The 23,265-nt window shown below is 39.0% G+C and overlaps 2 protein-coding genes across 5 annotated transcripts; one reads left to right on the forward strand and one right to left on the reverse strand.

The window, feature by feature from the left end:
• Positions 1–2,166: 2,166 nt before the first annotated feature.
• LOC139638909 (retinoschisin-like) lies at positions 2,167–7,373 on the reverse strand. The gene is made up of 6 exons (XM_071512944.1): positions 7,319–7,373; positions 6,680–6,705; positions 6,375–6,576; positions 4,610–4,751; positions 4,277–4,472; positions 2,167–2,638 (listed from the first exon to the last, which is right to left on the reverse strand). Exons 1-6 carry the CDS (start codon positions 7,371–7,373, stop codon positions 2,486–2,488), a joined length of 774 nt encoding a protein of 257 aa, XP_071369045.1. The 3' UTR covers positions 2,167–2,485.
• Positions 7,374–8,966: 1,593 nt separating this feature from the next.
• LOC139638513 (AP-1 complex subunit sigma-2) lies at positions 8,967–23,253 on the forward strand. Of its 4 annotated transcripts, XM_071512672.1 has the most exons (6): positions 8,967–9,022; positions 9,803–9,981; positions 13,622–13,730; positions 13,872–14,009; positions 22,633–22,641; positions 23,149–23,199. In XM_071512672.1, the coding sequence occupies exons 2-6, from the start codon at positions 9,803–9,805 to the stop codon at positions 23,194–23,196; spliced, it is 483 nt and encodes a 160-aa protein (XP_071368773.1). In that variant the 5' UTR covers positions 8,967–9,022; the 3' UTR covers positions 23,197–23,199. The 4 variants fall into 4 exon arrangements, with proteins under 4 accessions (XP_071368773.1, XP_071368767.1, XP_071368772.1 ...); XM_071512666.1 differs by lacking the exon at positions 22,633–22,641 and having other exon boundaries at positions 23,149–23,253; XM_071512671.1 differs by lacking the exons at positions 22,633–22,641; positions 23,149–23,199 and adding an exon at positions 20,293–20,736.
• Positions 23,254–23,265: the final 12 nt, after the last annotated feature.

Consider the following 23,265-nt stretch of genomic DNA (forward strand, 5'->3'; position numbering starts at 1 on the left):
ACAGATACCAAACCCTTCAACACTGCTTGCAAATAGGCCGAAAGCATAGGTCTTTTCATGTCTTAATTTTTTAAAGCTTCCATGTTTGATAGACTTTATAATATTACCTATGTAATTCTGATTATAATTTTATTAAGTAAATATATTACAAATTAAATACATATATGGATAGCTAAGGTGTAGATTTTAAGTGTAAGTATTTTTGTTTCTATTCGATAGAAATATAGTACATTTTACTGCGTAGTATTTCCTTAAGGTTATCTAAAACAGTCTGAACAAATGAGATTTTATCAATTGTTGCAATAGATTGGTAATGTCAGTAACTTTGCATTGTGCTCATCCCACCCAGGATTGCAACTCTTCGGTCCAGGCAGTCTTAACTTTGGATGGATGTGTTCTTTCATACTGGTTAGAGATGCTCAAATGTACATTACACCAACCACAGGTTAATTTCAGTCCTTGTTTTTGAAAACATAGCTATAGTAAAGTTTGGCACTGACAGTCTAAAACGCCTAGATTTGCTAGTTCTTTTTTTTAGGATATATAGGTTTTTATGTCATAATGAAATGCAGCCATTTTAGAAACTATGGTGCCATAAACTGATAAACACTCTTACCTTCATCACCCTCTGTAGGATATAATGAAGCACTGCATTTAGAGACTGATTTTGTTAAATTAAATTTAACTTTTTTCATGCACAGTATATGTAACTAATATTAAGGAAATATTTTTTTTTCATATGTAATATATCTAAAAACTATGGTCACACCTCAATCATTAGCAGTAGAACAAACATGCATACTTGTTCCTTATACAAATTGTACAGGAGGTCAGTTTGGTAGTAACATTATCTACTGTAAGATTCATTACTGTAAACACAGAACTATTTTTTATCTACAAACATTTAAAAAAAAAAAAAAAAAAACGAGTGTAAGTGTTATGCAGTCCCCTTAGGTGTGAATTATTTTCAGACAGTTACAGTAAAACCTTAATACTTTACTTTGCACAATTTGGAGCAAACTTGGAGGATGGCAAAGGACATCTGAAGCTGGATACTGACGGATGTGATTCTTCCTTGTAAGGAACAGAAGTCCCACTCCTGCCGGGATTCAAGGAAGTATTTCTATTGCTCATTTCTCACATAGAGATTTCTCAAAAGCTAGTTCCAAGCGGTTCCACACGTTCAAACAGTTTAAACATTTACCTGTAGACCCAGGATATTATGCAATTTGTAAAAATAAAATGTGATTCTTAAAAAGCATATAAAGTACATATAAAGCTTTTTCCTAAACATTTTTTTTCACAAATTGTAATTTCTGCTACAGTTAGCGGGAATTGTAGTACATTCTGGGTGTACTGGTAAACTTTTAGACTGAATGAATGTATCGAGCCACCTGGAACCAAGTTTTAATAAATCTTACAGTGGAACCACAGTGGGGGCAGAAGCTCTGTGCTCCCGGTTGTTTTCTGTCTGAGACAAAGTGCCATGAAAGTAGCTTGGCAGAACTTAAATCAAACTAAACTTTTTAATGTTGCACTTTGAAGAGACTGTGTGGCATAGCAATACTGCTATTACTCTGTGTAAATTCCTATTCACCTTGTGTTCATTGTCTGCACAGTGTGTGAAGACTGTCAGAAACTGGGCTCCGAACGCCCACAGAACACGCTGACTCCAAACCTGACCGTTATATCGTATTGTGCATTGTGCATCTTTAAGGACTGTGCACTCTACTTGACACAGTACATTTCTTTTGTTGGGTTATTGTTTTGCTGAAGGAGCACAGTGTATTATATTAATACTGATGTGTGACTATTTGTTTGGTAATATTTATAACAGAAGATGTTTATCAACTGTTCAAATGAAATCAAGTATTAAGTTTGTGCTTTTATTACAGACACAAATTAGTAGCATAGTCAGTGCTTTTTTTTTTTTCCAACAGAGCATTTACACAAGAACATAAACCCACAGACGAATGCTTAACTATTTTAGAATATTCATGTTTACATATGTAACAGTAAATCTCCAATAAAACAAACTTTGATTTGATTCAACTCTTTACCTGTAATATCTTTTTTTTTTAAGTTGATTCATAGAAAGTCTGTGAATTAAAAATCAAACCTTTCTGTTTCACCACTGTAGCTTTATTGAAGGACACAGTACCCCAAATCATGTGCATTTCAAAAGAATGGGAAATGCGCATTGAAACATTAAAACAGTTAATTTATACAGACACAAAGACAGACAATATAGTGCATCAGAGGACACCAAATATGTCCACTTGCCCACACTTATTTTATCTTGGGCTTCACCGAAGAAAGAAACACCTCCAGCAAAGAGAAAGACTTGTTAAAGTAATGAAAATACCAGGTCATGACAAGGAGAAAAGATGGATCTCATACTGTATGTTTCTTTTGGCAAGTGACTGGAGGTTGGCAGGGACGGGGCGCACAGTGGGCGAAGCAGGCTGAGGAGCCCCGGGACTCTTCAGGTGCACTTGTTCATGCACATCAGCAACTCCATCCTCATAGCGATGCGGGTGTGCCAGCCCAGCGGCAGCAGGCGGATGTAGCGAGCAACGATGGGCGGGCGCAGCAGGTTCTGCACAGTGGAGGAGCGGTCAGAGTTCCCATAGAACACCTGTGAGAAATTAAACATCATTTTACTGCCCCTTTATCTGCACATTCACTTCCCTCTTCAGTATATCTCTCTGGGCCCAGTTTTATATTACCACTATCACACTGTTTGTTCATCTTTATTCATGGATGATGCATGAATGTGTTTCTCAAACTAGTCCATAGATAACTGAAACTGGAACAAGGCAGCAGTAAACATGTCGTCCCCCACGAATGATTAGGTTCCTTTCTGGGCCAATCAGTAATAAATATGTCACTTTGTTTTGAGCTGTAACTGTAGTTCCCCTTTGGGCCAGTCAGTGTCATTATGAATGCAGCAGTGAGATGGATCATTTGCCCAAAATCAGATCAGTGGTGTCTGAGATATCGCACGGATGAGTGAACAAATTATGTAAAGGGCCTCATTGGGCTGATCAGTGCAATTTTGAAAATATGAGAATGCAGTGGTGAGATGCATGATTCCCCCAAAGTTTCAGTGAAATCAAACAAGTATTCCCTGAAGTTTTGTCAAAATCTGATCAGCAGAATGTGCATGATAGACAGACAGACGGAGAGACAGGGGCCGATCCATAGTCCCTTCTCCGATTTCATTGTGGGGGACAAAAGTACCATCATTTTTAACAGGTGGATCCTATATCTTGCATTGACTGATATTGATTTAATATATCTAACCACTCTTTGGCCTGTTTTTCCATTACTGAGATATTTGGGATATTTTCATCAGATGTGACCCTTGTGTGGTTTCGATGTGGTTAGGGAACATTTTCACATACACATTGTAACTGTTCAGTCAGCATAAAACAGCTATTAATTGCTTGATAATAAAAAAAAACATACAAGAATGCCTAACTCACTTTTTACTATCTTTAAGTGCAAGCCCAGGAAAAATGTAACTTAGACTATAGAGGAATACTTTAAATAGTCAGGAGGTGATCATTTGTTATTGTTAATCTCACTTACAGGCTCTTGCAAAATGGCCTATATTCTCCTTTAATAGACCAGTGTCAGCAATAGGCTATACATGAAATAGGGTGAATTTTAAATGAATCTACTGGCAACACTCAAGCCCAGTTTATAACACTCATAATGACTAAATAACGGCCTCACTGCCTCTTCATGACACATTCATGAGTACAGATTTCTTGTGTCAACTTTAAGTTGGTCTTCATGTAACATTTATGTAACTGACATAGATGTAGAATGTTGTACCACTTTTATGGGCCATTGACTCCCACTAATGCACAGTAGAAATGTTAGCTTAGTGTGTTAGCTCTTGTTCACTTGTTATAAATGTTAGATGCAGTGTTGCCACCCTATATTAGGCTACTAAAAATGTAACAAGACAAGATGATTTCAAGGAAGGCAGACCTAATGAAAATATTTCATTTTTTTGCCAAATATATTATTGCTTATTCATTTGAACTGTTGTTATCACTATGTTTCAGGTTAAACTCTTTCCTCATACTTAAAAAGTATGCTGCTTTCGTTTTACGACTGTAGCTGATAATCTGTATTCTAAGAAATTGCCCTTTGTCAATGTGTGTTCAGGATGCTTGTTTTCAAAGTGGCTCCTCTCTTCTGTACCTCTAAACACACACCGGCTCCAGGAAACACGGCTCTAGATTGACTAGTATTTACTCACCCTGTTGTTGCCTGTCTGGTCCTTGTAATAGATCCAGTTCAGACTTTCAACAGTGCGGTACTGGATGCTGTATTTTGTAATCCACTCCTCAGCGTCACAACGGCCCTGAGTGAGGATGCCGGACACGATCCCCACCTCCTTCAGGTCAATCTGGATCCACTGGTACTGGTCGTTGAACTTAGAGAGCCATGCACACCTAACAAGAGGCCAGAGAGTGTGTCTAATGTACGTCTCTGATGTGACCCAAATAACGTGGAATGCACATGTTGCAATATTTTGTGTTTCCTAGTATGCGATATGAAATGCAGAAGAGAGTGGGTTGCCATAACTCACCCAAAGCCTTGGTTGTTGAGGCGGGCTTTGTTGGGGATCCAGGAAGAGTACCAGCCGGTGTACTGCTCCTGATTGGAGCAGTTGATCTGGTCTGATCTCACAGATCCAGCTTCAAAGCCCAGGGGTTTGTGATAGGGGCATTCTGCGGAGGACAGCCATGCAGTATATTGTGAAATCTAATCTTCAAATGGGTCATGAACTCTTATTGCACATTGTCATTAACATGTTTCAATGCAAGATTCAGCCATTCTAACACATGGCAGAACACAGTTCGGCTCCTGGGTGTGGCCATTAAAATTCAGGACTACGTTATTTGAATTTTGCCATTTTATGTTCTGGTTGTCCAGCGTCCAGCATCATCCAGCACAATGAGGCCTTTTATACAATGTCCAAGTAACATTTCATGGTATCCACACTTCATTCTCAAATAAACTGTATTCTAACCAGTCTATCTGTCTCCCTACAACTCTCTGCTGGACTCCAAAGGCTTGCGTGATGAGGCTGAGAACAGGAGCAGGACATCATCTCACGTGTGTTGCTTTGCCCAGTATCATGCTTTTAGGTGAAGGGCATGCCCTATTTTGGGCTCCCTAATCTGCTCATCACAGTGCCGCACTAGTAATGGGATTATCTAACAGTATTGGGTCTATGCCACTCCAGCTTCTGCCTAACAGCCACTTCTCTGTTGCTCGTTTCCTACCTCAAACCTTTCACCCTTCCTATCATCTGAACAAAGAAACAAGTTCTTTCAACTTTATAACTCGGTCTAAAACCTCAAGAGATGGAGAGACACAGCCAAGATTAGGCTAAATGCATGTGAGGATACAGCCAGCTACCATCAGATGTGTGATCCATCATACCATTTGTAACACACCCCAAAAAAAATCACCAGGAAAGCAGACTGACCACCATTAATCTCCCTGTCTGTGATGATCTTGCACTACATTTCATTGTCCTCTACATAATGTAATGGCTGCAGTCCAGGTTTTGCCCAGACAAACACACAGACCCATAGACATGTTCTACAGCAGGTTTAGTTTAGAGGACATGTAGTATCGGTCAGGGTTGAGGCCATTCATGAATTGAATTGAGAATGCATGATAAATTCCTGGAATTGGAATTGGAATTGGAATTGGAATGTCACCCAGCTCTAACAAAACTAAATTGGAATGACAAGAAACAGAACTGAATTCCATGAAATTCCACTTCTAAGAGGTTGTCTTGACATGCTAAACATTATAAATTAAACGTTATGAATCAAATAAATGACAGTTAAACAAATGCATTCAATCATTATGATCATGTGATTGATGTTCTGCATCAAATACCACGTGAAAGGTCCCTTTAACATTTTATGATATTCACTACTGATAATATAGAGCACTATGTGTAATCTCAGATATGTGGTAAGAAAAAACAAAAAAAAGATTCACAGAATTTCATTGAATTAAATGAAACTTCTTGAAATCCCAATTCAGTTTCCTGTAGGTTTTTTCAAATTCCAATCCCAGTTCCTCAATTGAATTGGAATTGATGAGTTCATTCATGAATTGACCCCAACCTTGCAGTGTTGTCTGATCCAGTCATTGTGACAGAAACATCATCACTGTCCCATGTATGACTTATCTAAACTTACTGATTCATTACATAACAGACTACATGTCTTCTTAGATGAAGCTAGTAGATCAAGGACACCCAACATCCATGTGGGAGCGGTCTACAGAGAGGGGAGCTCAGGTGAGCAGGGCAGAGTCTGAGTCCTCACCTGGCATGCAGTCCAGCAGCTGACTCTGGGGCGGAGGGGGCAGCAGCGAGGCTGGCGGGACAGGAGATATGGCGGTGGGAACACTTGTGGGCGAGTCAGCAGCTTCACAGTCACAGGTGCAGGCTTTGACTGTCCTGGTCCACGGCTCGATGACCTCTTGTTCCTCGTCCTGCAGCTCTTCCTCCTGTACCGCCTCTTCCTCCTGCAGAAGGACACATGGGAAGGAGCTAATCCACAGTTTGCTTTCAGAGTCGGTTACAGTCACATTTCAAACACCTTTAAGTGGTTTAGTAACAGGCTCTTACCTCCTGTGAGTGAACGGCAATCAGGACTATACCACGTTAATAGATGCATGAAATGTAAATAAAAAGAGATGGTGAAATACAATGTGTGAGCTAAAACTAAACTTGACAGTAGAAGTAGAAAAGACCAAAGAGGAGAATGATCTTACAGTAACACTTCTATAAATCAGTATATAAAGTGTCTGCAGATGTGAATTCAGGTGAGTAACAGGATTGTAACAAATACCCCTAATTATTCTGCATGAAAGGTGTGCATATTATAATAATGTGTCCAGATGAAAACTGCTTTGAGGAAAAAAACGAATGTTGAAGAAAAACTTACTTTGATATTATAATCACAAACACAGAACAGTATTGCTTGTTTGCAGTCATCAGTACTGTAGTCATCAACAAGCCTCTTCATAATGATATGTGGTCAGTATTTCCTTGATTTTTCTTAACTCAGTACACCAAGATTTCTGCATAGTGCTCTCATTAGCCAGCCAAACAACCACAAACGTTTATGGCACAGAAAGATACAAATCCCAAGATAGCGAATTCCTGATCATTTTGGCACTGTGTGTGTGTGCGTGTGTGTGTATATGTGTGTGTGTGTGCATCGTGATTTTCTGACATCTCTTACAAAGCAGCATAGTGACTTACCCTGGGACAGGAGCAGGAGGGACAGCACAGCAACGCAGCGAGCAGTGACCTCCATCTTCCTCCTCAGCTGTCCTGGAATGTAATGTGTGTGATACCCAACGCCAGTGGATAGGATTACTCTAATCCACAGGCCTCTGATGGTTTTATCTAATACGCTTTATTGGCCCTTGGACGCCTCCCACAGCCTTGTCTACTGTACAGGAGCATGTGGTGAAAACCATCACCCTCACCTCATAAATCAATGAGTTTCATTCTTGATGGCAGCGGTGTCTTTCAGGTTCACAGTGCCCAAATTTCCTGTAGTGTATGTAAGAATAGTAAGTGTCTGTTCCAGTGCAATTCTACGCATCTATTGTTTATATGACTTTTTGGCTTTAATAAAGAGTTCATCTTTTGCAAGCAAGCGCTTTCCCTTACTACTATTTTTTCCTTTTCAAGTTTTTTACCATTTAGGAACCCTGTAGCCTGTCCCACACCCTTCAAGGTTGTGACATTGCCCTCACCCATCAACATCACTGAATAGCATGGGTACCATGTTGGACGTGGTCTACGCAAAGGCTCAGATCCAATTCTCAGTAACCAGATATGATCCCACATTAATATTTGATTTAGAGTTTGAAACATCATGTGAGACTGTTTGCCACTGCCACAGATGCCACACATGGTCACTTACAATCAAAATGTTTGTCGTGATCAGTGCTGTCCTTGCTTTCTAATACATGAGTGGATCAAAACTGTACCACACAAAGCAGCTCACACCATTACAGTGAGTGTTGCCCTCACTGAGTCTTAAAACTGCTATTTTCCAGTCAAAAATGGCTTGGTGCCCTCTACAAAGAAAGCACTGGGGGGGGGGGTGTGAGTGTCTATTGTACAAGTTAGAAAAATGTGAGAATGCAGTAGAAAAACAGAGAGAAAAGAGGTCCAGAGACAGAACAAGAGACAATGAGCTTTCTAATCAAACTGCACAGATATTTACTAGAGTAATACTAAATTGCTAAAAATTAAAAATTAAAAATTGCTAAATACTAAATTTCCTGTAACTAGGCTGAGTAATTGGTAAGGTGTATTACTCAATTTCTTAACCTCTTTGCATTTTACTGTAGCCTAATAAAGTTCTTTTACTTTTGGCTGACCCTATTCCGCTTGAATGGGTTTACATGCTCATCTATCTATATATGTATCTATCTATCTGTTTTTAAATAGAGGCTGCAAACTCCTGTCTGGCCCAAAGAGCTTGTATGATAGGCTACCTCCTGCTGCAGACTATAGTCTGCTAGGCAAAAGACAGGCTTTGTTTTTACATAGACTCCGCTAGAGGGCCATGTCACTGATAACTGATACGCTACCGTGGCCTGGTCTTTTCTGAACTACTACTTTTAAGACTTTTTTTTTTTTTATTGTGATAATACTAAAATGTCATCCGTGGTTGTTATGCCTCTATTTCAAACATTCCGGATACATTCATACAGTTTCATTTATGCTCAGTTCTCAGTTTTGATTGATGTATACAACAGCCAATCACACCCAACATATCAAGTTAAAGTGTCAGTAAGGCGGGCACTAAGACACGCACTAGCCAATGAGCAATCTTGTATGTGCTTCATTGGCCAATCAGAAGATGAAAGCCGACTGACCGTGTGTGTCGGGCTGGTGTTGGGTGCTTAATTTCTTCAGAGGGAGAATACAGTTTTGTTATTCAAGGTAAGTACTTTTGAGCATGTATTTTTCATTGCCTTTGAATTACAATGTACAGCCACGCTCGTCTCATGTCGTATCCAAACCGACCAAGTATTGGCTGACCGGGCTAACGTATAACCGCTGAATAACGGTGTTACTTCCGTTAGGCTGTGTTGACAGGCGAGGTGATGATGGTTTCAGTCAGTCAGATCTCTCTTTGGCAGTAACGTTTCAGTGGGGAACTGAACTGGCTTTGATGGCTGTCATCTCTGGTCTCGTTGTATTGTGAAATGAAAACATGCGAAACGTTTTGTTGCCCTGGATCAACCGTTATTCAGGTCGGATTTGAAACAAGTGAGTGAAACGGCATGCTACTTATCCTGAACATGCGTTCTAACTTGGGGAAGGCTGAGTTACACTTGGCAGCAGTTCATACACAAATAACTTATCGATAGGCATTGCATTCCAAATCAAATTGACTTTTCGTGGACTATCAGTGTCCCTTAATAGCGTCTACATCTTGGTCATTTCATGTGTATCTCTCAGATGTATCAAATTCCTGAGTTTGGTTCACCTTGTTGTCAGAATAAGTGACTGTCAGTGCCTACATCTGGGTCATATCAGATGCCATATAACGTGATTAGACATGTTCTTTTGTACACTCTCAATGTCTTTTTCTGTAGCTGTCTCTGATTCCCTATCTGACCCTCCCCTTCCCTCACTCCTCATTGTGTTTCACAGCTCTTCTTCCCCCCCCCCCCCCCCCCAATTTTGTCTCATCTCTTTTTTCTTTTCTTTTTTCAGATGCAGTTCATGCTTTTATTCAGCCGGCAAGGCAAGCTCAGGCTTCAGAAATGGTACGTGCCCTTGTCTGATAAGGAGAAAAAGAAGATCACCCGAGAGCTGGTGCAGACAGTCCTGGCTCGAAAGCCCAAAATGTGCAGCTTTTTAGAGTGGAGGGACCTCAAGATTGTATATAAGAGGTCAGTAGAATCTGCACTAGTTTATGCACAAAATGTTTGCTGGTTGAATGCACACCGAATATATTTTTCACACTTCCCTGGGCAATTCATAGACCTATCATTCATGCAAGGCGTGGCTCAGTTGCAGAATCAAGTTAGGAGGTTATAAAAGAGTTGAAGGCAACATCAATGTACTCCCACTACAACAAAAAAAGAGCATTACTCTTGCCTCATTATCCCCTGTTGCCGTGCCAACGGATGGGTAGGCAGGGTATTGGTGACCCAAACCGGGACAGCTAAGCACAGCACCTGAGGTGCTGACCAGTCAGAGACCTTTCTCCATTACACAACTAGACTGAACCCACAGACACACAGAGTGTATGATCTATCAATTCTGCATTTTGATTCACAAACATAGATAAAATAGGTCTTAAAGGATAAGGCGGGTGTTTTTTAATGCATTGCTTACCGTCAACAAATCCTATGAAAATAACAAAATCAACAATGCGTTTGCTCTACTCCGGTTACTTTCTGACTTCCCACGTACCGTTTTTAGCCGTCAACCCGGAAGTAATTGGCTCCAATTGTAAGCTAAAAACCTTGAAATACAACTCACAAAGACATAGTTTAAATTTTAAAACTCGCTAACTATTACCACAAAAAGTCAGGCTGTTGTAGTTATTACCAAATCAAATTCAAATGGGAACAAATTCTTCATTACACCGGGGACTATTTTCGGTGCTACGGAACTACTTTCCTGCGATCGCAAAGTGTTTACAGCCGGCTTATTAAGTTGTTCGAGAAAAAAGTCGGCTGGCCCGGTGCATCGCGATGATGAAATATGCTGCCCAGAGCAACGGCATGGCTCTTTGACGTGTTTTTAATCGTTTTTTTAATACAATGGAGTTCTATGGCTGCTGGGATATGGCTTCATTGCGCACCAGCAACATGGACGAGACTTGTTGGCAAAACAAAATAATTGCTGATTTTGTTATTTTCATAGGATTTGTTGACGGTAAGCAATGCATTAAAAAACACCAGCCTTATCCTTTAAGTTATCTTACATTTTAACCTGCTTATTTATGTATGCCTTCAGTTATAACAGCATGACAGAAATTCCAAGGTGGGAAGTGTTCCAAGGTAACCAGGTAACTGAACTGGCTTAAATTAGCCCACTGTCCATCCACAAATACGAAAAAAAAAAAAGGTTATTCAATGTAGCAATTATTTTCCAGAATTTATCACATCATATTAGTATATTGGTGATCAGATAAGTGACCATTATTGTCAAGAAATTGGAAGTGAAATGATAATGGCTAATAATTTATGAACACACTTGTGTTTGTTTTGTTCATCGCCCAAGATTAATGGAGACAGAGATTTCGTACTCCACAAAAACAAAAAAACTTTTTCCAAAATATTTTGAAACTTTGGGAATCAATGGAATCAATGTGAAAATGACAAGATTTTGATCAAATTAGTTGAAAATTTCTATAATTTATTATGTAGCCCTATAAATATGCATAGGTAAAGACAAGAATGCATCAGTAATTATTTTCATACTGATCCAATATGAGGTCATGCATTTACAGTATATATAATCTAGAGGTTTTGTCAATATTTGGTATCAAGAGATTGATCTACATTCAAAATAACTGCTCTTGGTCCATATGATTTAGCCTATATGGACCTTTGAGAAGGACTTCCTATATGCTTGTTTAAAATTATTTTTTGGCATTTTTGCTTTATTTTGATAGTTTTACAGCAGAGAGAGAGAGAAGAGTGTGTGTGTGCATGTGTGCGTGTGTGTGTGTGTGTGTGTGTGTGTGTTTATGTGATAACAGTTGACTGTGTGGCAATGGGCCACAACAGTAGTTCACACTGTTTAATGTTTAGGCTCCATCCTCTTATTTCTTAGGATGTAAAATGAAACGATGTGAGATGACGCAGTGAAATGTTCTGCTGGACCAGAACCAACGGCGTAGATGTCTGTCCAGCACAGAGGGGCAGCCTCGCTAGAAACCTGAATGTCTGAGCAATCCAGATTGTAGAAAGTCCTTTGGCCATCTGTCAGCTAACTGGCTGATCACTGTTAAGCAGCTGTCTGACATGCAACTTGGTTTATTTTAAATAGTAGCTCGCCTCAGAAGTACAGCTATGAAGCTAATAACAGAGCTGACTGTGTTGCTTTACAGGTAATTTTTGTTCCATTTCCTAATGATGGAGCCTGTTGTGCTCCTGTGAACTCCCAACATTTTAGAAATTGTATTATACCCTTCCCCAGATCTATGCCGCCTCCCAATTCTGTCTCTGAATTCTACAGACATTTCTGGTGATAGTGATGTAGTTTCTGCTCTGACATGCACTGCCATCTGTTAGACCTTGTATAGATATGTGTTTTGTTCTAACACTTGTGCAATCAGTTGAATTTGCCACAGGTAGACTTCAATCAAGTTGTAGAGACATCTCAAGAGCATTCAAAAGAATGTCGGTGCACTTTATCTCAGTATGGACTGTCACTGCAAAGGGGCTGAATACTTATTGACTAGGGCTGAACAATTAACCAAAATTTTATCGAAATCGCAATATGGCCTACTGCAATTTTCAAATCGCAGGATTTGTTAAAGGTGAAATATGTGTCAAAATACCATTTTAAATTAAATATTGTTGTGCTGCAGAGATGTCCTGGCCTACACATCATATTCTACATACTTTTTACAGTAACATCTTTGTTTGGAACAGATCCTTCTAATTTTTAATTGATTTGAAAAAACTTAGACATTATGACATAAAGACACATAACACAATCCTCATTTAATTCATTTTGAATTCAGGCACACAATGTAGACATAGTCAAGGCAGTTGAATACCACTGACTTATTTTGAAATAGGTGGAGTTTCGGGTTGTACTGCAGCCAGCCAGTAAAGGCCAACAGAGAAACTGACTCTACCAAGACTTCTGTATTGACTTAAAAAGTTTGCCATTCTTGCTGGACTGCTGTATGCTTCAGCTACAAGGAAACTGCTGCTTCTCTGCCGTGCCACAAAGAACTGAACGCACATTCCTCCTGGAACCTCGCTACACCTTGCATTCACTCACACACAGCAGACAAGGCAGGAATGGAGTGAAACAGAATTAAAAAATGTGCAGGGAAAAACGGGAATTGATAAGGCAAACATGTTTCAATCCTGTCGATTCTGGAAACATTGAGACTGGTTCAATTATTTTCGGCTTGTCCTCCTCCAACCTGCTGTGCCCTCATTGCCCCCTGGTTTCTGCAGAATCAACTGACTGACTACATTACCAGCCAATCATTACTTGCTTAAAGAGTGCCTCAGGGATTATCAGGGATAAGGAACCATGGCAGAATGAGGCTGAACTGATACAGTGCTCTGCATCCGGCCTCTAGCTCTTAAATGAATACTCTGCATGCTGTAAACAGCAATACTTAATTACAGAGAAGCGCTCTCTCAGCACTTTTAAAATGAGCTGGGAGACAGTATATCACTTGGAACTCTCATCTTAGTGGTAAAAATGCATAAAGTCAGCTCTTCTTGCTTTGTTATATTGACTTTACAGTTTTCACAGTAAATTGTTTGGTCTAGTAGTTGTGATTTGTATTGTCAAGCTGAAGTTGGCTGGTTTGTCATTCTGTTGCAGATACGCCAGCCTGTATTTCTGCTGTGCCATAGAGGACCAGGATAACGAGCTCATTACACTGGAGATCATCCACAGATATGTGGAGCTGCTGGATAAATACTTTGGCAGTGTACGTTTCTGCTTTCTCCTTATCCTTCTTACTCTTTTTATATTTTGTGTATCTAGGTTAATGATATGTTTGCCACCCATTGAGCCGAGACATAAGCTCGTATTCAGTCATAACAAGTGTTGTGTCTTTTCTGCTAAACAGGTTTGTGAGTTGGACATTATTTTCAACTTTGAGAAGGCCTACTTCATTCTGGATGAATTCCTGCTGGGTGGGGAAGCTCAAGAAACATCCAAAAAGAATGTACTGAAGGCCATTGAGCAGGCCGACCTGCTACAGGAGGTAAGGCACCTAGCTAAATCAAACTGGGAATAATAGTTTTCATTCTAATGGTTCTGCATTTTTATTCCCTCTCTCTCTCCCTCACACTCTCCCTCTCTCCAAGTCCAAGAGCACTGATTTATTTCACTTAAAAAGTATTGCTTCTTCAGTTACATTTTACTCAAATCAGAGTAAGAGTACTTATCTAGAAAAGTAAGTAAGTAAAGTATGTTACTTTAAAGCTAAATTCTTTAAGATTTTGTGCATGTTCCAAAAACCTTCCCCAGAAATGACTGATTTACCTGATTTGGCATGGTCCTTGCAAGTAATTTTATTGTCTGTCAGCCCAAGGTTTAGTAATGGTTCCTTTTTTAGCTTACACAGCAACAGTGTGGGTTATAGCAAGTAAATTCTAGACTGACTTGTGTCAAATCTAATTGCACTTACAATTCATATGTCTAGAAATAAAATGTACTCAAGTAAAGTAGTGGTGAATATTTTACAATCACTCAAAGAAATATATACTTTTACAAATACATGAAAAATAATGTAAACTATAAAAATGAACTCAAGCACATTAACTAGAGTAGATGTAACTAGTTCCTTTACACCTCTGGTTAGAGAGTTTTGATATGCACAGTCTGCATGCATCCATCCCAACTGAGTGAACCCGTCTTTTTAATAACAACTTTATTAATAGTTTGGGATTACTAGTGCATCCGGTGTGTCCTTTTTACATTTTCTCACACTTGTCATGGTTGGACGCCACGTGAACGTTCCAATCTTCAATTTCATTATGTGAGCTGCATGAAGTTCTCTGTTGATTGCTATAGCTTTACATTGGCCAAATGTTCTACACCCCATTTGTTGTCATGTTCTTTGTTGGTTTTGTAGCCCTTTGTTGTCTATCCATTTAGTTTGCCTGATCTTGAGCCTGATTTCAGCTGACATATTTCTCTCCATGCCTGTGTATTCTTTACTCTTGTGATTCACAGAATATAGACTTTCAGATGCGCCTGTTTGCAGGTACAGTTGGTGGAAAGCCAAATAACCCTTGGTGTAGTATTAGAGCAGTAGCCTTAGAAGTAGACTCACCAGCACAATGCTAACGCCAGCAGAAACAACACACCAGCAACAGAAATATCTTCAGTGGCATGAACATACCATCGATATTGAAGTTGCTGGTGTGTTTTTCTCCCTCACATTGACTTCAACCCTCATATCTCTAATAATCCATTAAATCATGTAGATATAATCTTAGACACTAACTAATAACCTGCTATTAGCAGCATGTCTAACATAAATATTTTATGGCACAAGCAAGAATGATACTCAGTGGTCTGCAACAACAGAGCATATTTTCTCCTTAATTTGCATCCTTAGAGCCATTCATAAAGGGCCTAAACTGTTTGGCAATGTCAATAAAAAATAATGCTATGCTCAGAATCAAACCACTTCAGTGCTGGCCATATGAGTATGTATTGAGATAATATTATATCTCAAGTAGACTTATGAGGAGGTAATGAAAAGCCGCAGTAGTTAGCTGGTCAGGCTTAATCCTCCATGGCAGATGTCTGAAACCCTAGGGAATATCACTGAATTGAATTGAAAGTTTCCAAGTATTTTATTACTTATACCCTATTATTCAGTTAAGTCTGTATTAATGAGTTTCACTGTAAGTCTCTTATACAGTATACCTCCATAGAGAATGAATTAGGAAGCGGGAAAAGGTGGGTGCTAGTGTGTGATTTGGTTATGGATTATAGATTGATAGCACAACTATAATATAAACACATTCATTGTGTGAGTCAAACAAAGTTATTCTCCCTTTCATTGTCAATGAAACACCTAGAGGCTACAGTTCAGTGTGATATCACACATTAGAGTCTTAGTTCTCTGGTTTTCTTGCATTGAAAGAGTAGTTCAAGTTCCTAATTATTGATTGAACTTTGCGAGGCAATAAGAATAGCATATACAGACTCTTAAACTAAGTGGTTCTCCACTTTAGGTATTCACACATTCTTTAGATTCTTTCAGGATTTGGTTGATGGCTGCAGTAAGGGGAGACAGACTTGCAACCCAGAAACAAAGCCTCATTGTCTGCATTGAGACCACACAAACAATCCTGGCCTAGATGAGCATTCCACAGAGGGAGCATAATTACAGTAGCAAAACCACGGTGTCACTGCAGTTGTGATTCTGACCATAAACGTTCTATTCAGCAGCACACTGACATATTGATCACAACACCACAGCTGTGATCATCCAGCTGCAGTGCAACAGCAGTTCTGTCTCACTTCAAGTTTTACTTGCTTTTGCTATTCTCACACTTCTAACTCCTTATGCAACCACTTGGTCTTAAGTCTTTAGGCTTAAGTCTGGGTTTTAGAGGCACTTGGATCCAGCAAGATGGAAAATCAAGGATATGTTATGCTATATCAAAACCCAAAGCTTGAAAATATCATAATTTAGGTTCCTTTACCCTGTGGCCTTCATGCTTTCTCAATATGCTGTAGAGTCAATGATAAATGTTGAATATGTTAAAACAGACCTGTGAAATTGCATTGTTATTATTTTTGAAAGAATTGGCTTGGTAAATGAATTGGTAAAAGTAATTTGGAATGTTAAATATAGATGGGCCAAAATATGCATAGGTCCTTCAGCAGTGTGGTTAGGTATTGTACATTAGTCTAGCAGGTTGGTGAGTTCGGCTGGCTTTGTTTGCTCAACATTTAGTCAATTAGTGAGCCAAAAAGCCACTCCTACTGAGTTCTGGGAAGCAAAATCAGGCCACTGCTGAAAACCTATTAGCATCCAGTGGAGAAAGCTAATGTGAACTGTACATGAATTAAAGGAAAAATCCACCCTAAAACACTTCAACACTGTTAAAAAAACAGCTATTGGCAAAGTACCTGTGCATTTCTGTGCCATTTTGTTATTCGGATAAGCCAAACGTATACGATGTGTCATCACATCAATATTTCCAGCGCAGCTACAATGGAGTTTGATAGAACATTTTTTAACTACCTAAAACATCAATGGTAAACGTCAGGTTTTGGTGTCAGCCCCAATCACTAAACATGTCCAACGCAACCAAGTTTTAAAAAGAGGGATTTGGTGCTCGACACTAGAGGACAAAGGCTGTAGAACAAAGCTATTTTACCTGGGCACAGATAAACATAAACATAATCAACAATAAGAGGTTAGGCTTGAATCATATTGATCATATTTGTAATGAAATTACAGTAATGAAATTACCTTAGTCATGCTACCCGTTAATATGGACAGGAAACATATAAGGAAAAGCATGAGGGCACCAAAGTTTAAAAAATGTGCAAGCTTTGGACAACCCACTTTGAAATTGTGCCTGCGTGTGCAATAAAGGTGTGGAGCATAAGGAAATCAGAATATGGCCCAAAACCATTAGCAATGTGGCATTTGCTGTCCAGCCAAGACTACAATCCATAATTGTAGCAGCCCATTGATTTACATTCAGCAGGACCAACAGGTAGCTGTACTGTACAGAATGTACTGTACTGTGATCCTAACATGCTTAAAATTCTTCAGGTCACTCTTTACTGTATGCTTTATAAAATGCAATGTTAACTAATTTCTGGCTTCATTTCCATGTGTTGTGAATTTTGTGTCATTTTGGTTATATTCTCACTGTGGAAGAATGAAGTCAGAGCCACAAGATCGTGAATGCCAATTCCACATTTACCTGGAGAGAGAGAGAGGTCTCTGATTGGCTCAATTCTGTATTTATAGAGCCAGAGTGAAGACTGGGGAAGTTTGCCAAATGAGGAGATCTTGTAAAGGGCCTAGAGTCCATGCCTCCATCTGGGCATTTGGTAAATACTGGACTGATGCAGTCAGTCAGTCAGCATGGGTTTCCACTGCGTGCCGTGTTCGTTTAACTGCATGTTCTTCTGTCAGTATGTCTGTCTCATAATGCTGAGTGGGAAACGGATGACAATAACATAAGGGTCATAACCAGACATGAGCCCAAACTGGATTGTTTAGGTCATGTCTGAATATACTCAATTTCACAAACAGGCAGCATAGAACATTTGATCTTTTTAATTTGATTGCAGTTGTTGGCATTTCGTTTTAACTTTGCAGAACTATTTCAACATTTTAATACATAAGAATTCATCTTGTTTCATGCATAAAGATGTTTTATTCTTACACTGAAATGGAATTCTAACTTCAGAGATATTTTGAAACAGTTCATACCTATTTTCACAGATAAGTGAAAGAGCTATGCTGCCTGTGTGAAGACTAGCCGGTCTTTTCAAATTATACTAGATTGTTTTACTAACAGCACTGAATCAAATTGCTTAGAGTGATGATGTTGTTTTGTATTGTGGAAAAGGATCTCAGAGTAACAACAGTATTTTACATTAACTCTGATGTCAATTCCCCATTGTACATGGTGTTATTTGACCTAAAATGCATTTTTTTTCTATTCTATTAGCTACTTATTTATAGATTACCAAGATATGATATTTATAGATTACCAAGATATGATTTTGAATGTTTTGGTAGAAGTTGATCATTTTCTTTTTTTAAGAAATCTCAGTGAGCATTATATGTGACTTGTAAGTGTCAAAGCAAAACTAATGTTTAGGAATATGTGAAAGTTTTGTTTTTGTTCTCAGTTTGAAATGACATTCCTTGAGCTCTATACTGTAGTTCATCATTACACAGATTAGCACAAAGCCATCTCCCCCCACCCTTCAAACCTGGGCCAACGATTTGATACTAGAGCTGTGAAGTAAATTAAAACAATTGTTTGATTGGTTAAATAATCTCTTGCTGTGCACAGAGATGAAATGAAATCATTCTCTATGAATGATGCAGTACCCTTCTGGGCCAATCAGTTACAAATATGTCACCTTGTTTTGACCTGTAATTGTAGCTGCTCCCTTATCAGGGTAATTTTGTAATCAGGCCAATCAATGAAAACGGTAGAACGCGGTGGTGAGATGGGTAATTTCCCTAGGTTTCGTCAAAGTCCAATCAATGGTGTCTGAGATGTTTGTGAGAAAGATGGCAGGTGGAACGAACGAGCAAATAAACAGCCCCATCCATCGTCCTCCCCCTGATTTCATAGAGGGGGACAAAATAAAGTTCCCTTTTTCAGAAACCCTAACATGCATACGGGTCAGTGGATACAAAGGAACTGCAGGGTGAAAATAATACAGGGGTTGAGTTAGGGTGCATTTGGAATTAGTGCTTTGGGCTTTAAGGTATTAATAGTGCATGGTGCAATAATTACATGGAAGACATACCACAGGGGATTTGGATGAAACTATTTTAATAAGCCTTTAATGAAAGTTTTCTCAGGAGCTGGTCATTATTTTAGTGCAAGCAAACAGATATTCTACTGGAGTAATGGTGCCTCAGAAGATTTCCAGCTCAGCTCAACTCAGAGATCAGACATAGATTGAGGAGTATGGACTTTCTTCCACAGAGGGACTTTTTATTGTGGTGGTGCACGGTTAATCTCCAGGTCTCTGAGCTCATACTGTAGATGTGTAGGTGCTGTAGGCTGATGAGAGATTTTGAGTTGACCAGTGGTGCATCATCATGTTCATTTTTGTCCTTATAAAATGTTTGCCTCGCAGGTGTGCTGGTCCCAAATATGGCCTCTGAATCCTCTGGTCTTTTCCAGAATTAGAGCCACTGAGGTGAATACTCTGTGTCTGTGGATTTAGGCCTGCTGTACCACTAGAGCCCACTAGTCAGAACTAGTCACAGTCTTTTTACTTATCAGTGTGTTTGTAGCGTCTCAGTCCCTACTCATCAAGACACTGTATAGTTTGCCATTCGTTCCCGGTCTCTTGTCAACAGTAACCATTCCTCTACAGCTGACACTAGATGTTTGTATTGAAAACAAAGCCTAGTCCTAGTCTGTATGTCTCTGTGTTTCCCTTCTATGTGTAACATTTCATTGACATTGTCCACACTACCAGATGTTCCATATGATTTCATTTCAGGTTGAATCCCAAAGTGGCTGTTTGGATTAGCAATACCTTGACTGTATGCCCACAGTTAGATAAATATGCTCTGACTTACTAAAGCAATGAAAAGGAAACAAAGGCTGAATCAGAATTAAAGGACACTTTAATAGAAAGTGTGGAAACCGCGGTCAGAGTAGTTTATCTGGGTCACAGTACTAAGTGATACCTTGCCTGCTGCTCTGTCTCCTGCATGTCCTGTGAAGAAGTGGCTGAGTGAGGTGGCTGTTGTGACTTAATGCTGTAGTGTTTTCTAAGCTGTGTGCATTTCTCTCCCCCAGCCCCGTCATGAGTACTTTAATGTGCCTGTGTTCTGATTGGCTGCCATCGCTGCTGCTGCTGCTGCTGCTATCCACCCTGCATGCTGAGCTCCTCAGTGCCTGGCACCTTTCTCTCTGCCCTCTAAGCACCTGCATCACATTGTCATTGGTTTGGGGGTGTAACAATACGCTCAGCTCACTATTCAATTCGATATATGACCCTCATGACACAATATTGTCACAATATTGGCTGTAAATTGAAAACTAAACAACTTTGCCCATGATGAACAAGTTGGATTTCTTCTTTAACATAGTTAAAGGAAACTTTTCTCAGCGCCAAGATGTGATTTCTATTGTGTCATGATATATTTTGTGGCGTCATATTGTTACATGCCTATCACTGGTCCACTTCACTGTTGGTTTCATCGCCTCAACTGAACACCTCTATTTATTGTCTCACTATAAAGCAGCGGTTTTCTATCATGTGCCATTGTGAGCCAAGAGTCTCCAGGTTTTTATTCCAACCAAACACTACAGCAGCTGATTTCACTGATTAGTCCCTCCTCTCTGGTTGAAGGTGTGCTAATCAGTGAAATCAGCTGCTGTAATGTTTGGTTGGAGTGAAAACCTACATACTGTTGGGTCACGACAGCATGTGATTGAAAACCACTGGCTTAAAGTTTAGGCCTAAACTAGACCGTTCATACTATATTCGTTAATGTCAAACTGAAGACAAATTGTATTATTCAAAAGGTCAAACTATTTTGTTATGATGTGTGTTCTCAAAAATCTGTATTTCTTATTCTGTTCATCTGAACTATTGCCACTCAAAGTATGTGGGAACAGTGTGCCCCCTTTTGCACAGGTGGTAGTGCAGGTGCAGAATGTCTATGTGACTGTTAAAGATGAAACATTACATCATTTCCGTTTAAAAACATTTAAAAAAGAAAGTAACAGATGCATGTGTTAGTAACACAGTTCAGATCAAAAGTTATGATCATCTAAATCTCATTTTGATTTTACTTAAACAGATTCCAGGCTGATGACTTCCATATTTAATTGATTATTATGGCCAGGAGGTGTTCATTCCCTTCAGTTTTATATTTCATATTTTGCTTGGTTCCCTCACTGGTCTTGGAATTGATTTTCTTTTTCCAAATTCACATTAAATCAGCCATAGGAGGGAAGTGAATGCAATACATTTTGATAGAGGACACGTCTTCCCTCCCTTGTCATGTCTCTTGTGGATTTCCATTTTTGATTTTGTATGTATCTTCTTACGTCAAATCATATGTATGTCAATTTCTTGTTTAATTGTCCTTTCTATTACTTTAAAGGAGTTTGTGGTATTAATATGAAAATCCAAACCAATCATTGTTCAGGCCATACTACAGGCTAATGGACTTAAACGCTATTATTTTTAACATCTTTCCAGTAATAAGTGGAGTTGTGGAGTTATTTTTAAATCATTTAAATTATTTATAGACCCTGATGATTTCCTTTTTAACTATGTAGAGAAAAGACCACTTTCAAGGTAAGTGGTATTTGTGAGATTAATGTTAAAGTAATATATAGGTTCACTATTTGCACTGATTAATCAAGAAGTATGGCTCCTTTGGCTTTATGTCATACTTATAATAGACATTAAGACAAAGTTGAAATCGGTAGCCTTGCAATATCTTTAGCTATAACAAATGCACACTGAGTAAGCACTTACAATGTTTTTACATGGTATGTAATTGTTCAAGTGTGTCTGACTAATAATAAAAGGTTGCATTAATAGGTCTACATTATGATAAATTGAAGTATGTTATCAATTGATCTCTGTCAAAGTATATAGGTAATCAATAAATTGTTTAAAATTCCTTGACAATTAAGCACACAAAGTGTCTCTATGTTTGTGGTGTTTTTTCCACATGTGATGCCTTTGAAGTTCAGGCTGACTTTTAGTACTTTCCAGACAGAAAATCTTCTGACTGACTGACTTCATTTTTACGTTTTTTCTTTAAAGTCAGATGAATTTGTCAGAAGTGCAGTATGGAAAACCAATCCAATACCCTGACAATTGAATTGTGCTCATCTCCATTTGCTTTGCAAATTAATTTGTTTAACCTACAAAATAGGTGACAAGGGATTCATTAAGTATTTATTACTGTAAAGTATTCCCCAAGAGTGAAAGTCTGTAATTGGTGAATAATGTATAGCCCTTGTTTCAAGTTCTGGGTTGAGAATTAAGAACATTTTGCACTGAAAATGAACTGAAAGTTAAGTCAACACCATGTAGAAGTGGATTGTTTTCTCCTCTTTTCACTCTGGTCTGATGTAACTCCTGTCTTTACTTTGTGCTGAACCTTGTTTTAGGATGCCAAAGTAAGTGCTTCTCTTTCTTTATGCCATTTTGTTCAAGAAAATCAACATGAAGCAAGGAATAAGAGGCTGTGCTTTAACAGCCCTGATGTTTTTCTGTATATTTAGATGTTTACATTATCATCCATAGCCACTGTATAACACGTTCAGTGAAAATCTAAAATAATATACATCAAATAATTAGTTAATAGCATTTAGCTCAATGTGATCTAGACCTACAGTCAAGAGCTCATCTGTCTGAATTTTATATTTTTTATTCTTCATTTCCAATAACAATGTAATATTGCTCTGGCTAGTTTTGAGGGTTAACTAATGGACTAGCTGCATAAAGCTGGCAGACTCATGGGTTGACGTAATCTTTATGGAACTGCTCCACTGAATGGTTGTTAATGTTAGTGAAGGTGCGGGTGACATTACAGTAGTTAAAAGGTGGTGTTGTGTGACTGCGCAGTGAACAAGCATGAATGAAGGCTCTTTCCTGACGAGCTGTGCTTCCTCTCCCCTCCACAGGAGGCAGAGACCCCGCGCAGCGTACTGGAGGAAATTGGACTGACATAAACATGGTCTTCATCATCTGTTTGCCACACGCCTTCATCTGCCAGCTACTCTGCTGTATGTAGCCTATAC

The sequence above is a fragment of the Centroberyx affinis genome, unplaced genomic scaffold, assembly GCF_046629955.1.
Source record: "Centroberyx affinis isolate AG114_WGS23_722 - 3 ecotype Tasmania unplaced genomic scaffold, CSIRO-AGI_Caff_v1 ptg000278l_1, whole genome shotgun sequence".
In the NCBI taxonomy this organism is placed as follows: Eukaryota; Metazoa; Chordata; class Actinopteri; order Beryciformes; family Berycidae; genus Centroberyx; species Centroberyx affinis.

Excerpts from the sequence above, each read along its gene's own strand:
- LOC139638909 (XM_071512944.1), bottom strand. The coding sequence starts at position 7,373 with ATGGAGGTCACTGCTCGCTGCGTTGCTGTGCTGTCCCTCCTGCTCCTG. Across the intron at positions 4,752-6,374 it reads GCTGCTGGACTGCATGCCAG|AATGCCCCTATCACAAACCC; the intron begins GTGAGGACTCAG and ends TGTCCTCCGCAG. Across the intron at positions 4,473-4,609 it reads CTCAACAACCAAGGCTTTGG|GTGTGCATGGCTCTCTAAGT; the intron begins GTGAGTTATGGC and ends GCCTCTTGTTAG.
- LOC139638513 (XM_071512672.1), top strand. The coding sequence starts at position 9,803 with ATGCAGTTCATGCTTTTATTCAGCCGGCAAGGCAAGCTCAGGCTTCAG. Across the intron at positions 9,982-13,621 it reads CTCAAGATTGTATATAAGAG|ATACGCCAGCCTGTATTTCT; the intron begins GTCAGTAGAATC and ends ATTCTGTTGCAG. Across the intron at positions 13,731-13,871 it reads TGGATAAATACTTTGGCAGT|GTTTGTGAGTTGGACATTAT; the intron begins GTACGTTTCTGC and ends TCTGCTAAACAG.